Raw genomic sequence first — 18,535 nt, 5'->3', positions numbered from 1 at the left:
GCACCATCAGGTTCTGTGGTAACCTTTCTGGAAAGAGTTAGAAAATGCCATCTGGGTATGAGGCTGTGGTGGGCGTTCACACTTCATATTTCTTGGGTAGCATTTTATTCTGGTCCCTCCAACCTCCCGCTGGATGCTTTTCTCCGTGTTGGTGACCTTGCTGAATTGATCTGGTTTAAGTTGGGGGCCTCCTTTTCTTCCAGAGCACCTAGAGTTGTTTCCAGATGCTTCGGCTCCGTAGGCAGAGTCTGCAGAGGCTTAAATCATTAAAAAGTTTAAGGCCCACAACAGCCCTGGGCCTTCCAGAAAACCCACACATGGCCAACGCTACTGGAGCGACCCTGGCCCAGAAACTATAATAGGCCTTTTACCTATGTCGTTCTGTTATTTCTTCAACTTGCTTTCCAGATGAATGCAGCTGGAGCTCAGGGCAGTTAAGTAACTTAGTAAAGATGGGGTATCCAGTCCTGGATAAAACAAGAGTATCAAAGATGAATCATCTTTGAAGATTCTGGCTGTATCTTCTCAGGCTGAGTGTAATGGCTAGTAGAAAAAAAATTGTATTATTCGGACAAATACAATGTAGTTCATCATTTAAAAAAAAAAAAAAAAAAAAAAAAGAGTGACGCTGCTGTTCAGCCAAGGGTCCTCTGAGACCAGACCAGTGTTTTCTATGTCATCATTCTATCCTTTCGATGAGCAATTCCAAGGTAAGAAATGTTCTGTCCTGGTGAAGAGTTTTGTGGAAAAGGTGCCTATCCAAACTGCCTTCTGTAAACTAGAGATAGGAATCAATGAGGGGTAAGCTGGGTTTTTGGTGTTGGTAACCTCATTTACCTCTTCATTGGCATTACATCTCTGGATGGGAGATAGTCGAGAGAGGAGAGTCAGGGGTGGGGTTCCAGAGTTCATCTGTCAGTATTTCCTTTTTTTTTTTTTTTTAAGATTTTATTTATTTATTTGACAGACAGAGATCACAAGTAGGCAGAGAGGCAGGCAGAGAGAGAGAGGAGGAAGCAGGATCCCCACGGAGCAGAGAGAACAGTGGGGCTCCATTCCAGGACCTTGGGATCATGACCTGAGCCAAAGGCAGAGTCTTTAACTGACTGAGCCACCCAGGGTGCCCCAGAGTATTTCTGACTTGAATCTTCCAGTTAGTAACAATGGAACCTTGGGCAAATTTACTTTGTGTAATCCTGTTTTCTCATCTGTAAAATGGGAATAATTCTAACCGCTCTCTCATAGTGTTGCTGTGAGAACAGAATGATACAATCATGCAAGTGCTTAGCAGAGGGCCTGGCACAGAGTGTCCCTCAATAAATGTTCACCAATTGTTACTTTCATTTATTGTTTTCATCAACATCCACAACATCAGATGCCTTGGTGGGGAGGGCTCGATATCACATTGATGGCCTCACCCTTGCTGGTCTTATGCAGTATCTAATCCATACTCTGTGCCAAATGCACACATGTTAAATCCATCAACATGGAGGTGCTCTCATGAGGTCTTTGGATTTATGCCAACAATTCCAAAAGATCTAGAACAGAGTCACAAAATGGTTTTCATTGACTTTTATAGGTGCAGTATTCCATTTCCTGGACAAAATAAATTTGTTATTAGACCTTTGCCCTTATGGTATGGTTTAGTCTCCGAAAAACATACCCTTTGTCTTGAGTTCTATCACTAACAGTGAAGGTTCTAGTCTTTGAAATGCACCCAGCTATTATTTAATGAAGCATAGAGAAGAAGAAAACATTATTTGACCTACTGTTTATTTATTACCTTTGTGTTTCTGACACTGAGACACAGAAGATGCAGAAACCTATGCCATCACGATGTCATGTTTTGATTTTCTTCTTTTCTAGGGTGACTTTTATCCTTCTTCCTAGTCTCTTTCCCATCCTCTCCTCCTTTCCATCAATTAAGTTAGTGTAATTGGGTTCTAACCTTGTGAATGTGAAGTGTTTTGTTTTAGTAGTATCAGTTAATAGGACTTTATACCCTAAAACCAATTTCCTGTTTTCATATCCTCTACTTAATGTTGTCGGTGCTCAGGAAGTAATTATTTTAGTTCTCTGACTCACTGTTGTTACTGCCGTTTGAAGAGTTTAGGATCCCAAGCACCTCGCTCTGTCCTTATGTGCCACAGGCACTTAAAAACAATTGCTTAATGTTCTTGAATCAAGGACTTATGCTGCTTGGGGAAACAGGGCTCTTTCAAGTCCTGCATTCCTTTAGGATGGTTTGAGATGGGTAATTACGACCTGAAGTATAGCTCAGGTTGAAAAAAAAAATAGCTTTAATCTTCTGTTGTAGTTAGTTCTCAGTGTGTGTTTTCCACCAAACACATGATTAAAAAGCATGATATCAATATTTTTTAGTCTTGCCAGTTTTTTAAATCTGCAGCCTACCAGTCGGCATGAGTTGCTTGGACTCTGAAGCGTGGTGAATTAGCAGAAGCAGGGAGGCCAAAGGCCGCAAAGCCTTCCCTGGACACTGAGACAATGGAAGGCTTTGGGCTTGTTGGCAGGGGAGGTGTAGCACTTGCATATGCACATTTTATTTGCCTTTTAGAAACCCTAAATCTGAGGACTAGATCTTGACCTGTTTAGTCTTGAGGTTTGGTCAGTACGCTTGTCAATGTCTTGTCAATGTCAATACAGTATTTGCAGGGGGGAAATTGTCCTTTGAGGATGCGGTAAAGGGAGATGAGAAAGCAAACGAGAGGAAATGGAGTGAGGAGTAGGATAGAGTGACAGCCTGGATGGTCCCGAATGATTCTTCACCCACCAGGGTGCCCTGGGGGAAGCAGTGAACCACACCAACCTCTGCTGTGCGGAGGACCATTGAGGGATGCTTATCAGGGCAGCCGCTGAGGGTCTCCTGTCTTCAAGGTGACCTGGAGGACCTTTTAGCTTCGGCACCAGTATGGTGCCCCCCTTCATCCTTACTGATCATTCTCCTCATGGCAATAGCACTATCCTTCCCCCCTCCCCCCGTTAAGCCCTCTTTTAACTCTGCCGAGTTACTTATGTAATCCCAGATCCAAGACCACCTTTAAGAAGGTTTGATGGAGGTGCCTGGGTGCCTGAGTGGCTCAGTCAGTTGAGTGTCGGACTCCTGATATGGGCTCAGGTCATGATCTCGGAGTCCTGGGATCAAGTGCCTCCCTGCCAAGTTGGGTGGCTCTGCACTCAGTGGGGAGTGTGTTTGAGATTCTCTCTCCCTCTGACTCATCCTTCCCCCCCACTCACACTCTCTCAAAAAAATAAACAAATCTTTAAAAAAAAATTAAAGAATATATAAAAGTGTAAAGGTTTGATGAAATGCCATCCGGAGAGCAGTTGGTGACTGTATATTCTCTCCCCCTCCCTCCCTCCCAACCCCCCTCCCCATCACACTGCTGGGTTCAGTGGGCTTGTTTCATGATGCCTATTGTGTTATGTCATTTGCCAGCAAATGTTTCAAGGATGAATGAAAGTATGTGACCTTCTTCAATCCGACTAGATAAGTAGCTTAAAATGTCTTTTATATTCAGCTGAATTTATAGGTTTCAAGATGATAGATTTTTATATTCATGTTTAGATTCTATGTGTCAGTGGTGGAGAAGCCGATTTCCCCTCTTGTAGATAATCACTTTCAAGGTCTCTTTGTGTTTGCGGAAGTCAACCAAAAACTTATAAGAGAAAAATGTAGCCACATTGTCTACAAAAAGAATCTATGTATGTCACTCTATTATAACATTTCTCTCATGCTTTGTGAAAAGGAAAACCACGCAGCAAATCAGGATCTCTTTTCTTTTACCAAGTATCAACAACATTGTGATCTTAGCGCTTCTAGAACCCCCACTTTCCTAAGCAATTAGGTCTTCTTGTATTTATAGCTTTCTGGCTGTGCCTGCTTTTACTCTTATTTTTATGTCTGATTTAATACGAAGCCAAGTCAAGCCCCTTGGGAATGCTACCCATATGAGAGGAAAGTCTTCATAAGTCCCAGAAATTATAAATTGAATGGATAAATAATTATCACTTTTCAATTATAACTATAATTGAAAGAGCACAACTAGAAAAACCAGATATTGAATGTTAGCTTTGAATATTCTGTCTTACTTATTCCTGGTTAGAAGTTCATAGTCTCAAGGAGCAAAGAACAAAATTTGTCAAATTGTTCGTATCTCAATATTTACTTTAAATAAAAGCTCTGTACAGTGTTGGGATCTGAGAAGTAAAGAATTGGAACAACCTCAAGTTTTAGAGCCACCAGTTACCTTCCCCTAAATGGTTTTCCTTTCCTTCTCTTTAATTTTTTCCCCCTGAGTTTAGGTTATCTCTTCTGTGTTTACCAAAGAGTAAGTCGCCTATGTAGCAAATAGCTTTTGGATTTAATATAGTGGATGTCATGTTAAAGTGTAGGAGGAACCAACGCTTTTCTCTCTCTGGAATATAAACTGTCCTGTCATTTAGCCATTGTTTCTTTCTTGAGACTTTACATGTGTAATTTATGACCGAAGGCTAAAGCCAATCTTTAGGAGTCTAAGAACAAGAAGACTTAAATCACTAGATTTCAGACAATATTCCAAATCTCTCACATCCATTATCCCATTTTTTCCTTCACAGCAAAGCCGTGAAAAGTTGAAAGTTTAGTAAGTTGCCTAAAGCACTCTGCTAGTCAGGTTGGCAGAACTGAGATCAAAACTGAGGTCATTGAACTCTAGAACCTTCGCTTTTTATTGCGTAATATTAGTTTCTAAAAGTTACTCAGCCGAAGAGAGTGTGTAATGGAGTCCCAACTTAATTGTTTAATTCTTATATGAAGCAATGTCTCTTTTAGCAGTCTTTGGTTTTTGAAAGGAGGAGCAGATAATTTGTCATATTCCAGCCACCGTGCTAAGAGAGAGAACTGCATGGTGTGCGAGATTTAGTAGGTGCTCACATTGTTGCATAAATGAATGGAAGCCATGTGTCAACTGATCGTTGCTATAATATGGCTGTCTACCTGTGCTCATCAACATTTTGTGACTACATTTATCTCCGGTATACCTAAGGCTATGCTCACAAACAAAGCAAATGCTTGAAATTCAGTGTTTATGTCATCCAACTTTTAATGAGGGGGGGGGAAACCCTTTTAAAAGCCAAGTAATTTATCGAAAACAATGCAGGTGACACATGCAATTGTCACTTTTCTATTCTGAGAGGAGAATTGGACTCCATCTGTTCCAGCCACACAGCTGGAGGATGAACACACGGAGTCCTTCGTTTTCACAGAGCGTGGCTGCTCTTTGGGCGTGAAAATCCAAATGAGCCCTTGAAAGTGGAAGTGGGGCATTAAATATCATGTGTCATAAAATTGAATTCCCATAAGCCAAATGGCATCATCATCAGTACAGGAGGGTAATTGTAAAAATAACAACAGTGCTTGTAAAATAATAGAGGTCTAATTTTTTGAGTTCTTACAGTCCACTTGGCATTATGCTTATCAAGTGTGGTCTACTGTCTCATCCAACTTTTGTTTTCCCTGATTCGGTCGGTCACATTTAAGGTCATTTGCAGGATTGGAGAGGGAATAGGATGAATAAGGACTATTTGAATTTAACCCATTCATCTCAGATGCCAGATTTACCCTCTGAGCTGTAGGTAGTGGGGAGCTGGGGAGGTGGAGAATGGAGCATAGGTATGACTTCAACTCTAGGTCTCGGTATTTAAAGCCCAAGGAAATGAAATTGGCAGCCAAATTTCCACTTCAATTAAAAATACTTTTTTAAAAAAGATTTTATTTATTTATTTGACAGAGAGCACAAGCACACGGAGAGGCAGGCAGAGGGGGAGGGAGAAGCAGGCTCCCCGCTGAGCAGAGAGCCCAATGTGGGGCTCAATCCCAGGACCCTGGGATCATGACCCGAGCCAAAGGCAGTGGCTTTAACCCACTGAGCCACCCAGGTGCCCCCAAAATACTTTATAAAGTACTTTTGGCCATTCTGGAATTTGGTTGGATTTAGAGTATTTTTCTGTATTTATTTATACCAGAGCCAATGTTTTGTATATGTCACACTCCAAAGAGAAAACAGTAGGCATTAATAAATATATACAGAAGTGTGTATTTTCAGGTTGTAATTTAAGGTACTGTTGCCTAAGTCAACCTGAGGTCTTAAAAGATCTCAATACACTCAGAAAAGTTTGCCAGAAATAACTTCTCTACAAAATTTTATTAAAACAGCATTGTTGAATGTAGCGATGAAGTAAACTTATTATTAAAATTTGACATGGGGAGATGGAAAGGAAAGGGAGTTGGGGGAAATTGGAGGGGGAGATGAACCATGTGAGATTGTGGACTCTGAAAAACAATCTGAGGGTTTTGGAGGGGTGGGGAGCGGAAGGTTGAGTGAGCCCGGTGGTGGATATTACAGAGGGCACGTATTGCATGGAGCACTGGGTGTAGTGCATAAACAATGAATTATGGAACACTGAAAAGAAATTTAAAAAATAAATAAAAATTAAAAAAGAATTTGACTATCCACAAAAGAACCACTATTTGTAGATATCATATCCAAGTGTAATTGGCTAATCTCTTGGTTCAGGATGCATTCAGCATCTCCTGAATCCAAGAATGACATCATTTATTAAGAAGAATGATGTCATTTATTAAGAACATTGCAGAACTACCACTGTATTAAGTGTATTTGTCTTGGTGGCCCAAATCATGCGTTTAGCCAAAGCGACTAGTCACCATTTAAAGATAGTGAAACAACCATATGAATCACTAAGTTAAAAGTTAGCAGGGGACTCTCTTAAAAGAGACCCACCTTTCTGAGGCTTGGATATTCATGTAACCAGAATTACTCACAGCAAATGTGTGTGATAAACACAACGATAACCCTAGATTTCACTTCCTGGTGTTGAGCCAGAAGGGATGTGATGCTGTTTGTAAAACACCTAAAGAGGCTGCTGTACTGGTTACTATTATTGATAAATGAGTTAATATGATTCTCAGTGTTTGTGTTAGATTATTTTCTTAGTGATTTACAGAACTTTAAATTTCACATTTAAAAGAAAATTGCCAGAATAAGTACCTTAAAAAAACACCTTTTATCTCTCTTTTTTTTTTAAAGATTTTATTTATTTGACAGACAGAGATCACAAATACGCAGAGAAGCAGGCAGAGAGAGAGAGAGAGAGAGAGAGAGAGGAGGAAGCAGGCTCCCTGCTGAGCAGAGAAACCGATGCAGGGCTCAATCCCAGGATCCTGGGATCATGACCTGAGCCGAAGGCAGAGGCTTTAACCCACTGAGCCACCCAGGTGTCCCCCTTTTATCTCTTTTTACCATCATTTCATAATTGCAGGACAAAAAATGTACACAAAAGGTAGTCAACCTAAGTCAATAAATGTGAGTTGAATAATTGGATGGGTGAATGGACAACAAAAAAGCTGTGATGATATCATTTCAGAATAAAGAAAAGATTCAAAGGGACTATACTTAGTTTAGGAAAGACTAGAGATGCATTGTCTTTAATGTTCCAATTTCCTATGCCCCAGTAACTTCTTCATGACCTACCACGAACCCACACCTTGGTTTAAGGTGAGCTCTGTTGCACAGACTCGCCATAAATAGTCTAAAGTTAGCTGTGTTCTGGACATACTGCTTACCGGACTACTACCCATTGCACACTGTTCACTACCAGTCTTTTACTGAGTACCTACTCTGAGCCAAACATGGGGTAGTCTAGGATTTCAGGTGGCCAGAATGATTAAGACACAGTCTGGGCCCTTAAGCAGAGGGACTTAGTTGGAAGAAAGAGATGGACTTCTCCCCCATCCCCGACCAAAACAAACAAACAAATTATATGTAGTCTCTGTATTATTTTTGCAACTTTCTTTGAGTCTATAATCATTTCAAAATCAAAAGTTTAAAAATACATGGATATATGGCTATGAGACTAGTATTTTGCTGGGCACTGGGACACATGACCACATGAAGCCATGATCACTGCCCCAGAGAGCCTAGAGCTGAGTGGACAAGGCAGAGAAGTGAACAGACAATGCAGGCTCCATGTGGTAGGTGCTCAGTGGGAGGTTGCAAAGAGGCTCAGACAACACCAGGAAGAGTATGACTTTAGATCGGGGGTGAAGTCAGGCAACTTCCCCAAGGAATGGGTTAGCAAATTTTTTTTTTTACGGATTATTTATTTATATATTTGACAGAGAGAGAGAGAGAGAGAGAGATCACAAGTAGGCAGAGAGGCAGGCAGAGAGAGAAGGGGAAGCGGGCTCCCTGCTGAACAGAGAGCCTGATGTGGGGCTCGATCCCAGGACCCTGGGATCATGACCTGAGCTGAAGGGAGGGGCTTTAACCCATTGAGCCACCCCGGTGCCCCTGGTTAGCAAATTTTTAAAGTGCACAGCATGTGGAAAGCTCCTGGGACGGTGTGTGGACTACAAGCGCATGTGGCATCTGGAGAACGACACTCTTTCCAAAGACTTTTGTCCCTGCTGGATAGAGTCTCCTAGCTGCGGTGCTCTGTGGCCAGGACACCAGACATGCCTGTCTGTTGTGTCTCCTTCCCAGTGTCCAACAAGCACCCATTCGTGGACAGCAACCTTCTCTACCAGTTCAGAATGAACTTCCGGCGGAGGCGCAGACTGATGGAGCTGCTCAATGAAAAATCGCCCTCGTCTCAGGAAACTCATGACAGCCCCTTCTGCCTGAGGAAGCAGAGCCATGACAATCGGAAATCTACCAGTTTTATGTCCGGTATGTCAGTTTCATTGTGTATGCGATCACGTGCGTTTGTCTTTTGAGAACTAGTGATGCCTCACCTTTGTGAAAGGCTGTTCTCTGGCACCTTTTTATTTATTCATAACCAAAAAGTATGGGGGGGGAACCCAGCATGACCATATTGTTCCTGGGCAGTCCATTTAGTTATATCAAATTATGTTTTTTCGTGATAGAAGTTTTCTTAAGCTCTCACGGTACCTTATTTACTTTTCATTTGTAAACAATTCTTACATATCATTAATGATCCAGTTTTCTAAATCAGAGCACTGACAAGCTCTATGTTTTAATGGTGAATAAGGACTTGTGAGGGCATATTCAACTTAAAGACTACTGATTGTCAACCTGGCATGAAGGGGTGACCCAGAACAAAGAAAAATCGTGAAAAGCAAGCAGAGGAGCTCATAAAGCCTAGGACATCACATGGAAGTTCACACAGTCCCATATTTACAGTGACCCCTGCCAGAAATGACACTGACAGGGGTCCGCAAAGATAACCTCACTCATCCGGAAAAGGTTAACTTGAGGTGCCCTTCTTTGGAAGAAGCAGGAGTGCTTAAATGGCTATCTTCAACCCCTCTGAAAATTTGGCATGGATTAACCCGAGAAACTGGTTGGTCTAAGGTTGGAGGCAATGAGAACCCTTGCAGCCATATTGACACCTTCCTGTGCCTCCTGGCACTGAGCTAAGCTTGCTTGCGTAGTTTTCCTCTTTAATTCTCTCTATACCCTCAGAGGAAGGACTTTTCTTATTCCCATTTTGTGGGTGGAGAAACTGAGGCATGGAGCAGTAGAGGGGTTTACCCAAGGTTACAGAGCTAGAAAAGGGTGGACAGAGCTGGATCTCACACCAGTTCTGTCTTAACGCCAGTGCTTCTGCCCCAACCCCCCTCATCCTGCAGACAGAACTAGGGTGGAAGAAAGAAGGAAGCAAGAGCCCGTCAGGGAAAGTGAGGACTAGCAGCCGGTCAGGGCCCAGTCTGTGCTCAGACACACCCCAGCCGTGTGTCCCCTTTGGGCTGCAGCCTTCTGCCAATGCAGAGTAACTCTTGCCATTCTCTCCTAGCACTAAGCTCTGCCTGTGTCTTGTGGTCCCGATAGAACCTGGAAGTGACAGTGATGAAAAGGAGGACAGAGGGGATGTGGTCACCACAAAAGCCAGCATTTGTTTGTTTCCCACGTGCCAGGCACTAAGCGGGGACTCTCCGCGGCTTCTGTCACTCGACTGTACACCCTCCTCTCTCCTCTCCCTTGTTGAGAGCCACACACTCTGTGGCGAAGAGGACCAGACCCGACTGCTGCCCCACATACACTTTCAGAGCTAAATACATGGTCTCGTGTTTTAATCTCCCTCTTCCATGGCTCTGGGTGATTAGTGACTTCATATTAAAGCAGGAGGCTTTATTATTACCGTTCGTCAGATAAGTGTCAAGCGGGGAGGTAATTGACATCCTTCCAGGACTGCTCAGCACAGGCTCCGTCATTCTTGAAATAACATTTTATGCGCCTGAGTACATTCCCATTCGTCATGGAATCCACTCTTCCTACCGATCCTGAGGGACCGCATTATTCCCACTTCACAGCTGGGGAAGTAGAGGCTCCAAGAACGGAAACGAGTGGCAGGCTGCAGTGGAAATTCTTGCCTGCCTTTCTTTCTTTCTTTCTTTCTCTCTCTCTTTCTTTCTTTCCTTTTTTAGATTATTTATTTATTTGAGAGAGAGCGAGCTCACAAGCAGGGGGCAGGGACAGAGGGAGAAGCAGGCTCCCCGCTGAGCAGGGAGCCCAAGGCGGGACATGATCCCAGCGCCCAGGATCAGAACCCGAGCCGAAGGCCCCCGCTTAACCGACGGAGCCCCCCCCCACCCCCAGCTGCCCAAATTCTTCTGACTCCAAGGCCAGGGTGCGTTTTCCTGACCGGCTGGCCTGGCCAAGCCCCGGTGCGCGGGGGAGGGGAGGCGAGCTCCCCCGTGACCCGCTGTGTTTCCCGCCCGCACAGTCAGCCCCAGCAAGGAGATCAAGATCGTGTCTGCCGTGCGAAGGAGCAGCATGAGCAGCTGCGGCAGCAGCGGCTACTTCAGCAGCAGCCCTACCCTGAGCAGCAGCCCCCCGGTGCTCTGCAACCCCAAGTCCGGTGAGTGGCCGAAAGGCAGCCCCGTTTCTGGCGGTGACTGGGGCGCGGGGGCGGGTGTGCAGGCGGGGTCCCTCTGGGGCAGCAGATTCTCAGCTGGGGTGGGGGGAGACTCGTGAGTGGGAATCTGGTGCCAGCATCCCCTCGAACGGAAGGGAAACATGGAGGTTTGGGCAGAGGGAGGGTCAGGCTGCCCCACTGACTGCAGGGGGAGCTCTGGAGTCTGGGTGGCCTTTCAGAGTTGTCCCAGCTTGGGGTGACATGGCCAGGCCTGTCAACCCTCATTTTTTTTTTCCCAATTTATTTATTTTCAGAAAAACAGTATTCATTATTTTTTCACCACACCCAGTGCTCCATGCAAGCTGTGCCCTCTATAATACCCACCACCTGGTACCCCAACCTCCTCCCCCCCCCCCACCCCGCCACTTCAAACCCCTCAGACTGTTTTTCAGAGTCCATAGTCTCTCATGGTTCACCTCCCCTTCCAATTTACCCAAATTCCCTACTCCTCTCTAACGCCCCTTGTCCTCCTTGCTATTGGTTATGCTCCACAGAAAGGACGAATATCCAACTTTTGTAGCAACATGGACAGGACTGGAAGAGATTATGCTGAGTGAAATCAGTCAAGCAGAGAGAGTCAATTATCATATGGTTTCAACCCTCATTTTTGAGCATTCATTCGATGTCAGCTGCCCTTGGGGAGGAGGGCAAGAATTTGGGCAAGGCAGCTCTTTCCAGAGGCGTTTGGGAAGACAGTGGATGATACCCGCAGTCCCGGCATCTGGGAGAAGCCCCACGCTCCTAAGAGGGTTTGAGCAGATGCAAAGATCTTTTGGGTCCCAGCAGCCCCCAAAGAAGAGGCACAGATCTGTGCAAATCCTGTGCTCTCTGAAAATGACTCCTGGCGCCTTGCATTTCTGATCCTACCTATCAAACTCCATGGCCTTTACATTCCAGAAAGAAAAGTCTAGGTAGGCGCAAAGATGAGTGATGAACTCGTGCTTAAAAACATTTCTTCCTTGACCCCGTCAGTTCTTTTTTTTTTTTAAGATTTTATTTATTTTTTTGACGGAGATGCGGGGCTCGATCCCAGGACCCTGAGATCATGACCTGGGCTGAAGGCACAGGCTTTAATCCACTGAGCCACCCAGGTGACCCAGACCCTGTTGGTTCTTCAGCCCACAGGTTCCTGTAACTCCCAGATACAGGAGGCTTCAAACTGCCCCTTACCCACCGCTCTGCCAGGGTTAGATTGCATGGTCCATAGTGCCAATAATCACTGCCTTGAAAACACCCTCAACTCCCTTTTTTTCAGGCCCTGCCTAGTATATCACCTTCAGGGAAGGAACTTTGTTCCTTTGGCTCATGTTGTTCTCTCATCACCACATTTGGAGATATAAAGACGAAAGATCATGACCCCTTCCCTCAGTGAACCCATCATCTCTCTTGGGTGGAGAGGGGGAGAGAATATACATGTTAGTAAGGACAAATAGATATTGATCAAAGGACTTTAGGAGAAACTGTTATGTAAGGATGTTATCTAGGCAAATGGGTATTTTACCTAATTTAACATTTTTTTGCTACCTTCTGGAGGGTTAGCTGGAAGAGTAAAATCATAATGAATGAAGAAACTGGCTTCCACACTGACTCTGGCTAGAAAATCATTGAGCCCCCATGTGTTTTCCAATGAACGAGCACTGAAGGAGAAAGGAGAACCATATTCTTAGAAATAGGTTTTTTGAAGCCTAGATCGAAATCTGACAGGTGTAACCTAGAGTTAGAAGCAGTAGAGTTCAATTTCAGAAAAGGGTCAGTGGAAAAAAAAAAAAGCCATTTTTTTCCTTGCTTGCATTTGCATACAATGGTAGAGTCAGAGCATAGTGTTAATTACTTAAATGAACTATACATCCACCTTTCCTGGGTGGGTTTACCCTGTTTCCTCTTTCTCCTCCCCCCTTGGCTCAAAGAGAAAGTATGCTGATAAGGAGGCAACAAAGAAAGGTCAGGTTGCCTTTTTTGGGTTTCCATTGTGGTTGTTTCAATTGTCTTAACTGTGCTTCATAAATCCTACTTCTTACCCATATTCTGACATGCTTCTCCCTCACTCTGGGAGGGTTCCCAGGGTGCAGTGAGCTCATGTGTGATTTTTTTTTTCTCAAGCAGATAAGCAGGGCTTCACACTAAGGCATTTAATAGTAATCATTATATTTACATCTGGATGTATTTTTTTTTTAGTACTGTGTATAAATACCCTAAGCCAGCCAAAAACAAAAAAAACAAAAGCCTACCAGATAATCCCGTGATTGGTGTTCTTGTAATGAGCAAATAACTTCCAAAGGACACAAAAAGAGAAAGCTAAAGGATAATTCCACGGACTTCAAGATTTCTATATTTTTCAACAGAAGAAAGAACAAGTGTATTAAAATATTTTAATTTATAATTTATTTTATTTTATTAGTATGGTGGTCAAATATCACAGTATAGTGTGATTTAAAACCATGACGAGCTGTGATCTCACACCTGTTGGAATGGCTGTTGTCAAAAAGACAAGAAATAACAAGTGTTGGCAAGGATGTGGAGAAAAGGGCACCCTCGTGCGCTGTTGGTGGGAATGTCAATGGGTGCAGCCACCGTGGGAAGTAGTACGAGGGGTCCTCAGGAAACTAACAGAGAACCATCATATAATCCAGTAAGTCCGCTGCTGGGTATTTATCCAAAGGTAGGAAAACGGAAGCTTGAAAGGTTATCCACATGTCCACGTTCATCACAGCCTTATTTACAAAAGCCAAGACACAGAAGTGACCCAAGGGTCGATGGCTAGACGAATGGATGAAGAAGATGAGGGATATGACACAACTGCATATCGTTCAGTCATTAAAAAAAAAAAAAGGAAATCCTTCCATTTGCAACAACATGGGTAGATTTTGAGAGCCTTATGCGACGTGACAAATATGTGGTCTCACTTATATGTGGAATGAAAATGGGAAAAAAACAAAAACCACCCAAACTCACATATCCAGGGAACAGATTGGTCATTGCCAGAGAACGGTTGAAGATGGGCAAACAGTACAAATTTCCCATTAGAAAATAAGTAAGTCCCAGGGTGTAATATACAGCATGACCCCTATAGTTTGTACTACTGTATTGTCCATTTCAGAGTTGCTAAGAAAATAAATCTTAAAGGTTATCACAAGAAAACAAAAGGTTGTAACTATGTGAGTTCATAGGTGTTAACTGGACTTATTGTGGTGATGGTTTGCCAAAAATATATACATGTATTGAACCATTATGCTATAACCTGAGACTAATATAGTTTTAGATGTCAATTATAGCTCAGTTAAAAGAAAGATTATGTATATTAAAGAAGTGGACAGTAATATTACAGTAATAATATAGTAATATCATGGTAATATTACAGTAATAATAAATATTACAGTACAGTGTGCTTTCTGTGTCCAAATTCATACACCCAGAAGTGGTTTTGGGGAGGGGGGGGGACTTGTCTGATAGGAAATTTAAAAGTCTGAGTTCTCAACCATGGACCTCTTCTCTTATCTCCTGTTCATCTGAGAGGTTCTTTTCTTTGATCCTCGACCTGCTTCCTCTTTGGGGGGAATGTAAATTCATGTTCTCTTTTATGAGCTTTATAAAGGCAACCAGTCATCCCAGCCAGCTGTCCTCTCGACGAGAAGCACTTCATTGCCTTCGACAGAGAGAGGGTCTGTTAGGGTCACGCTTCCTGGTGGTTCATCGAGGTCTTGCCCTGTGCTGCCTTATCTTTTTGTGCTGTACCCTTGTTCCAGGACTGGTCCCTGACCTCTGAATGCTGCCAGCCAAGGGAACTGAAGGCTGGCACTTTGCCAGGTTAGGGGCTTGGCCTTGGCCCCTCATGTGTCTTTGGGATACCCAAGGTCATGATCTCTGTCTAACTAGGTAAGGAGGCTCCCTGGGTCCCCATTTGCTGGCTTCTCTGGATGTCCAGAGCAGCCCCCTCTCAAATTCTTAGTGAGCCCAGGATTGATGGAGACATTCATTACAGCATATTGTTCTAATTGTTTTCTTTTATTGTTAGGGTTGGTGTTAGTCTCTTACTGTGACTCATTTCTACAATAAACTTGATCATGAATATGTACACATAGGGAAAAATGTAGTATCTCTAGGGTTCAGTCCTATCTGTGCCTTCCAGCACCCACTGGGGGTCTTGGAATGTGTCCCCCACAGATAAAGAGGGACTAGGATATTGGCAGAATTTGGCCGCCTGCAAGTCAGGGACTGGCTGCTGGCTTTGCCATCTTCCTGGGCAACAGCAGCGAGCTGATAAGAACAGACGTCTTCGGAGGACAACTCGCCACTGCCTTCTGGAGTTTCCGAACCCATCCTTCTGCTCATGGAGAAAGAGAGCATGGGAGGACCCATGTCGCGGTGGCTGCTGGGCCTTGGTATCCGGTGCCCGAGTCTGAATCTTGATTCTGCTACCCATGAGGGCTGAGATCCTGGACAAAGCTATTTAACTTTTCTAAACCTCTGGTGTCTCACTAATAAAATAAGGAGAAGAATCCATGAAACAAGATGGGATAGGGAGGGAGACAAACCATAAGTGACTCTTAATATCACGAAACAAACTGTGGGTTGCTGGGGGGAGGGGGGTTGGGAGAAGGGGGGTAGGGTTATGGACATTGGGGAGGGTATGTGCTTTTGGGTAAATTGGAAGGGGAGGTGAACCATGAGAGACTATGGACTCTGAAAAACAATCTGAGGGGTTTGAAGTGGTGGTGGGTGGGAGGTTGGGGTACCAGGTGGTGGGTATTATAGAGGGCACAGCTTGCATGGAGCACTGGGTGTGGTGAAAAAATAATGAATACTGTTTTTCTGAAAATAAATAAATTGGGGGAAAAAAAATAAGGATAATGTGGAACCTAGCTAGATAGCTTTTGTGATGACTAAATGAGATAATGTGTTTGGAGCACCGAGCATAGAGCCTAGCACACGCTGAATATGCTTAACATTCCTCTAGCATCATTCCTCAGGGCAAGAGGCAGTGAGCGTGTCCATGTAGTCCAGGGTATTGATCAGGAAATAAGTCAAGTTTCCATGAGTGAGACGAGATGTGTGCCGTATGTTGTGGGGGGTAGCCCTTGAAAGATGGCCCTCGGACCGCTGGAGTCGAGTTTCTCTCTTAACTTTGTCCTGTTGAATACCTGTCAGGATTCAAAAGAAAGAAGCGTGAACACTAGGAAACTTTTTCTTGATAGAAAAATATCAACGCTCTCCTGCGCCATTTCTTCTTTCCAGAAGTCTCTAAGTTGGGCTTAGGGTTAATCGTTCTGCTCATGTTTTCTGTCTCTGTTTGGCTAGAAAGATACACTGTGAGGTGGGGATCCTTGCCATGCTTGTTTGTGGACGGTCACATACGAGGCATTCAGTAAATATCTGCTACATGAATGAACAAATGACCAGAAGGGTTTTCACCTTGACCTTGTGTCTGTCTTACAGTGTTGAAGAGACCCGTAACTTCGGAGGAACTCCTGACTCCCGGGGCTCCGTACGCAAGGAAGACATTCACGGTAGGCTCCTCATTTGGGTTTTTCTCATGCTTTCTCTCTGTGCCATGTCAACATGTCAGTGAATCAGTGTGTAGCTTAGGGACAGAATTGAAAACCTTCCAATTTCCCTTTTGTTTTGGCATTATTATGAGAATAGATTTTCTTGACCCTTGGGCACTAAAATGCATTAGGACTTGACTTGAATTATGATTAATACAGCATTTTAAACTCTTTTTGATGTGCCCTTAAGAAAAGGTTTCCACTATATACTTAGTCTGATATAATTACAGACTTTAAGGCAAATGGCAGTGCAAATAATGCCAATAATTCCTTCTGTGTTACATCTAATCCCCAAATTCATTTAAGACATTACAGGAGTCTTTAGGGGAGAAAAGAAAACTATGGGATAATCTGTTCTACCACAAGTAATGGTGCTTTTGACAATGCTGAGCATGTCTTGAGTTATACAAGTCCTAGATTTTGGAGCACTGCATACCTGTGTGCCCCTCCTGGCCACCTGCCCCTTCTTGGAGGTCCTCCAGGCTTCCTTCTAGAACTACCAGCCCCACTGGGTTTCTTTTTTTTTTTTTAAGATTTTATTTATTTGACAGAGAGAAATCGCAAGTAGTACAAGTAGGCAGAGAGGCAGGCAGAGAGGAAGGGAAGCAGGCCCCCCTGCTGAGCAGAGAGCCGGATGTGGGACTCTATCCCAGGACCCTGAGATCATGACCCGAGTGGAAGGCAGCGGCTTAACCCACTGAGCCACCCAGGTGCCCCCCACTGGGTTTCTTTAAACAGAATCGAAGTGCTTTGCTTGACAGAAACTCACGCACTCTCCATTCCCCGCCTCTTTCTCTCAGTCTCTGCACAAAACCACATGGACGTGCCCGTGAAGGCACTTCTACTCTTCCTTCAGTCTTCGAACTTTGGGGGGCACCTGGATGGCTCAGTTGGTGAAGAGTCTGTCTTCAGCTCAGCTCATGATCCCAGGGGCCTGGAATCGAGCCCCGCCTCAGGCTCCCTGCTCAGCGAAGAGTCTGCTTCTCCCTTTCTCTCTCCCTCTGCCTCTCCCCCTGCCCATGCTTGTGCTCACACTCTCTCTCTCTTTCTCAAATATTTGTCAAGGCCTGCCTCACATTCTGGGCACCGAGGAGTTAAAATAAAGATGGGGTCAGTCCTAACCCATCAATATGAAAAAATGCATTGGAAATATGTCTGTAAAAAATAAACTATATTTTGGAAGTGAATTAGGTATAAGGAACGAGTAACCAGCAAAACCTAAAGCCAATGGAAGGTCTAAACTTTTTTTTGAGAATGTTCACCAAAATTGCACTTGCTTTCCTGCCTTGCATCAGTCTCAAGCATACGAGAAACAGTTGATTCTATTTGTAAGTATTTCTCTTTGGTTTTAAATGTAAATGCCCTCATTGCTAGTAATTGTGAACGTGTGTCTTCTGCATTTTAGTTGGGGTATGTATTAGAGCCATGTCTGGGAGCTGCCCAGGGAATGTAACTGTCAAGTGTAATGATTCTATAGGAAAAGGCACCCTCTAGTTTTGAACACTTTTGGAACAGCCCTTCCTTGTAAATTGTGAACTTTAAGTACTTATTCACTTACTTTTCTTGGTAGACAAAATTGTGTTTCAAAAAAGCCGAAACTCCTCATATTCCGCACCGTTGGTAATTTAAACTGTTCCTTTGGACTTCTCGGATATAACAAGATCACCAGGAAAGTATCATTGGATCCAGGGGGAAAAGAATAAATTTGGAACAGAACTTGGGTCTAGAGAGAAATTTCAACCATGTTTTCACGATCTTCTAAATTTTCCATTGGAGTCTGATATTAAATTGCATAGCAGCATAAGAAAGAGGCAATCTGCTGGTTACGTACTGATGAGTACACCTCACAGAGGAAGCTTCTTTCTGCCAAAAAGGTATTTTCTTGACCCCCTCCCCTTTCTACATTGATACACCTGTGTTTGGGATAGAAGCAAACTGTCATGTTCTCCCACAAGGTTCAGATAGAACAGAGGAGAGAATGTCAGGACACACACCTTAATCCTGGGCTGGTTTTCTTTCTCTTGGAAGGACAGGCG

The 18,535-nt window shown here is 43.8% G+C and overlaps 1 protein-coding gene and 1 long non-coding RNA gene across 2 annotated transcripts in view; one reads left to right on the top strand and one right to left on the bottom strand.

Moving 5' to 3' along the window:
* Positions 1–18,535, top strand: part of DEPTOR (DEP domain containing MTOR interacting protein) — a 130,517-nt gene that overhangs the window by 82,128 nt on the left and 29,854 nt on the right. The window contains exons 5-7 of the mRNA XM_044245035.1: positions 8,562–8,747; positions 10,765–10,899; positions 16,390–16,460. Of these exons, the coding sequence (XP_044100970.1) occupies positions 8,562–8,747; positions 10,765–10,899; positions 16,390–16,460 (392 nt within the window). The remainder of the gene's footprint in view (positions 1–8,561; positions 8,748–10,764; positions 10,900–16,389; positions 16,461–18,535) is intronic.
* LOC122904341 overlaps positions 15,733–18,535 on the bottom strand; it is a 40,745-nt gene continuing 37,942 nt past the window's right edge. The window contains exon 7 of the long non-coding RNA XR_006384191.1: positions 15,733–16,094. This is a non-coding gene — a long non-coding RNA (uncharacterized LOC122904341). The remainder of the gene's footprint in view (positions 16,095–18,535) is intronic.

The sequence above is a fragment of the Neovison vison genome, chromosome 4, assembly GCF_020171115.1.
Source record: "Neovison vison isolate M4711 chromosome 4, ASM_NN_V1, whole genome shotgun sequence".
NCBI lineage: Eukaryota > Metazoa > Chordata > Mammalia > Carnivora > Mustelidae > Neogale > Neogale vison.
Note: the sequence above shows the minus strand (reverse complement) of the source record. Positions and strands in the feature narration are given on the sequence as shown.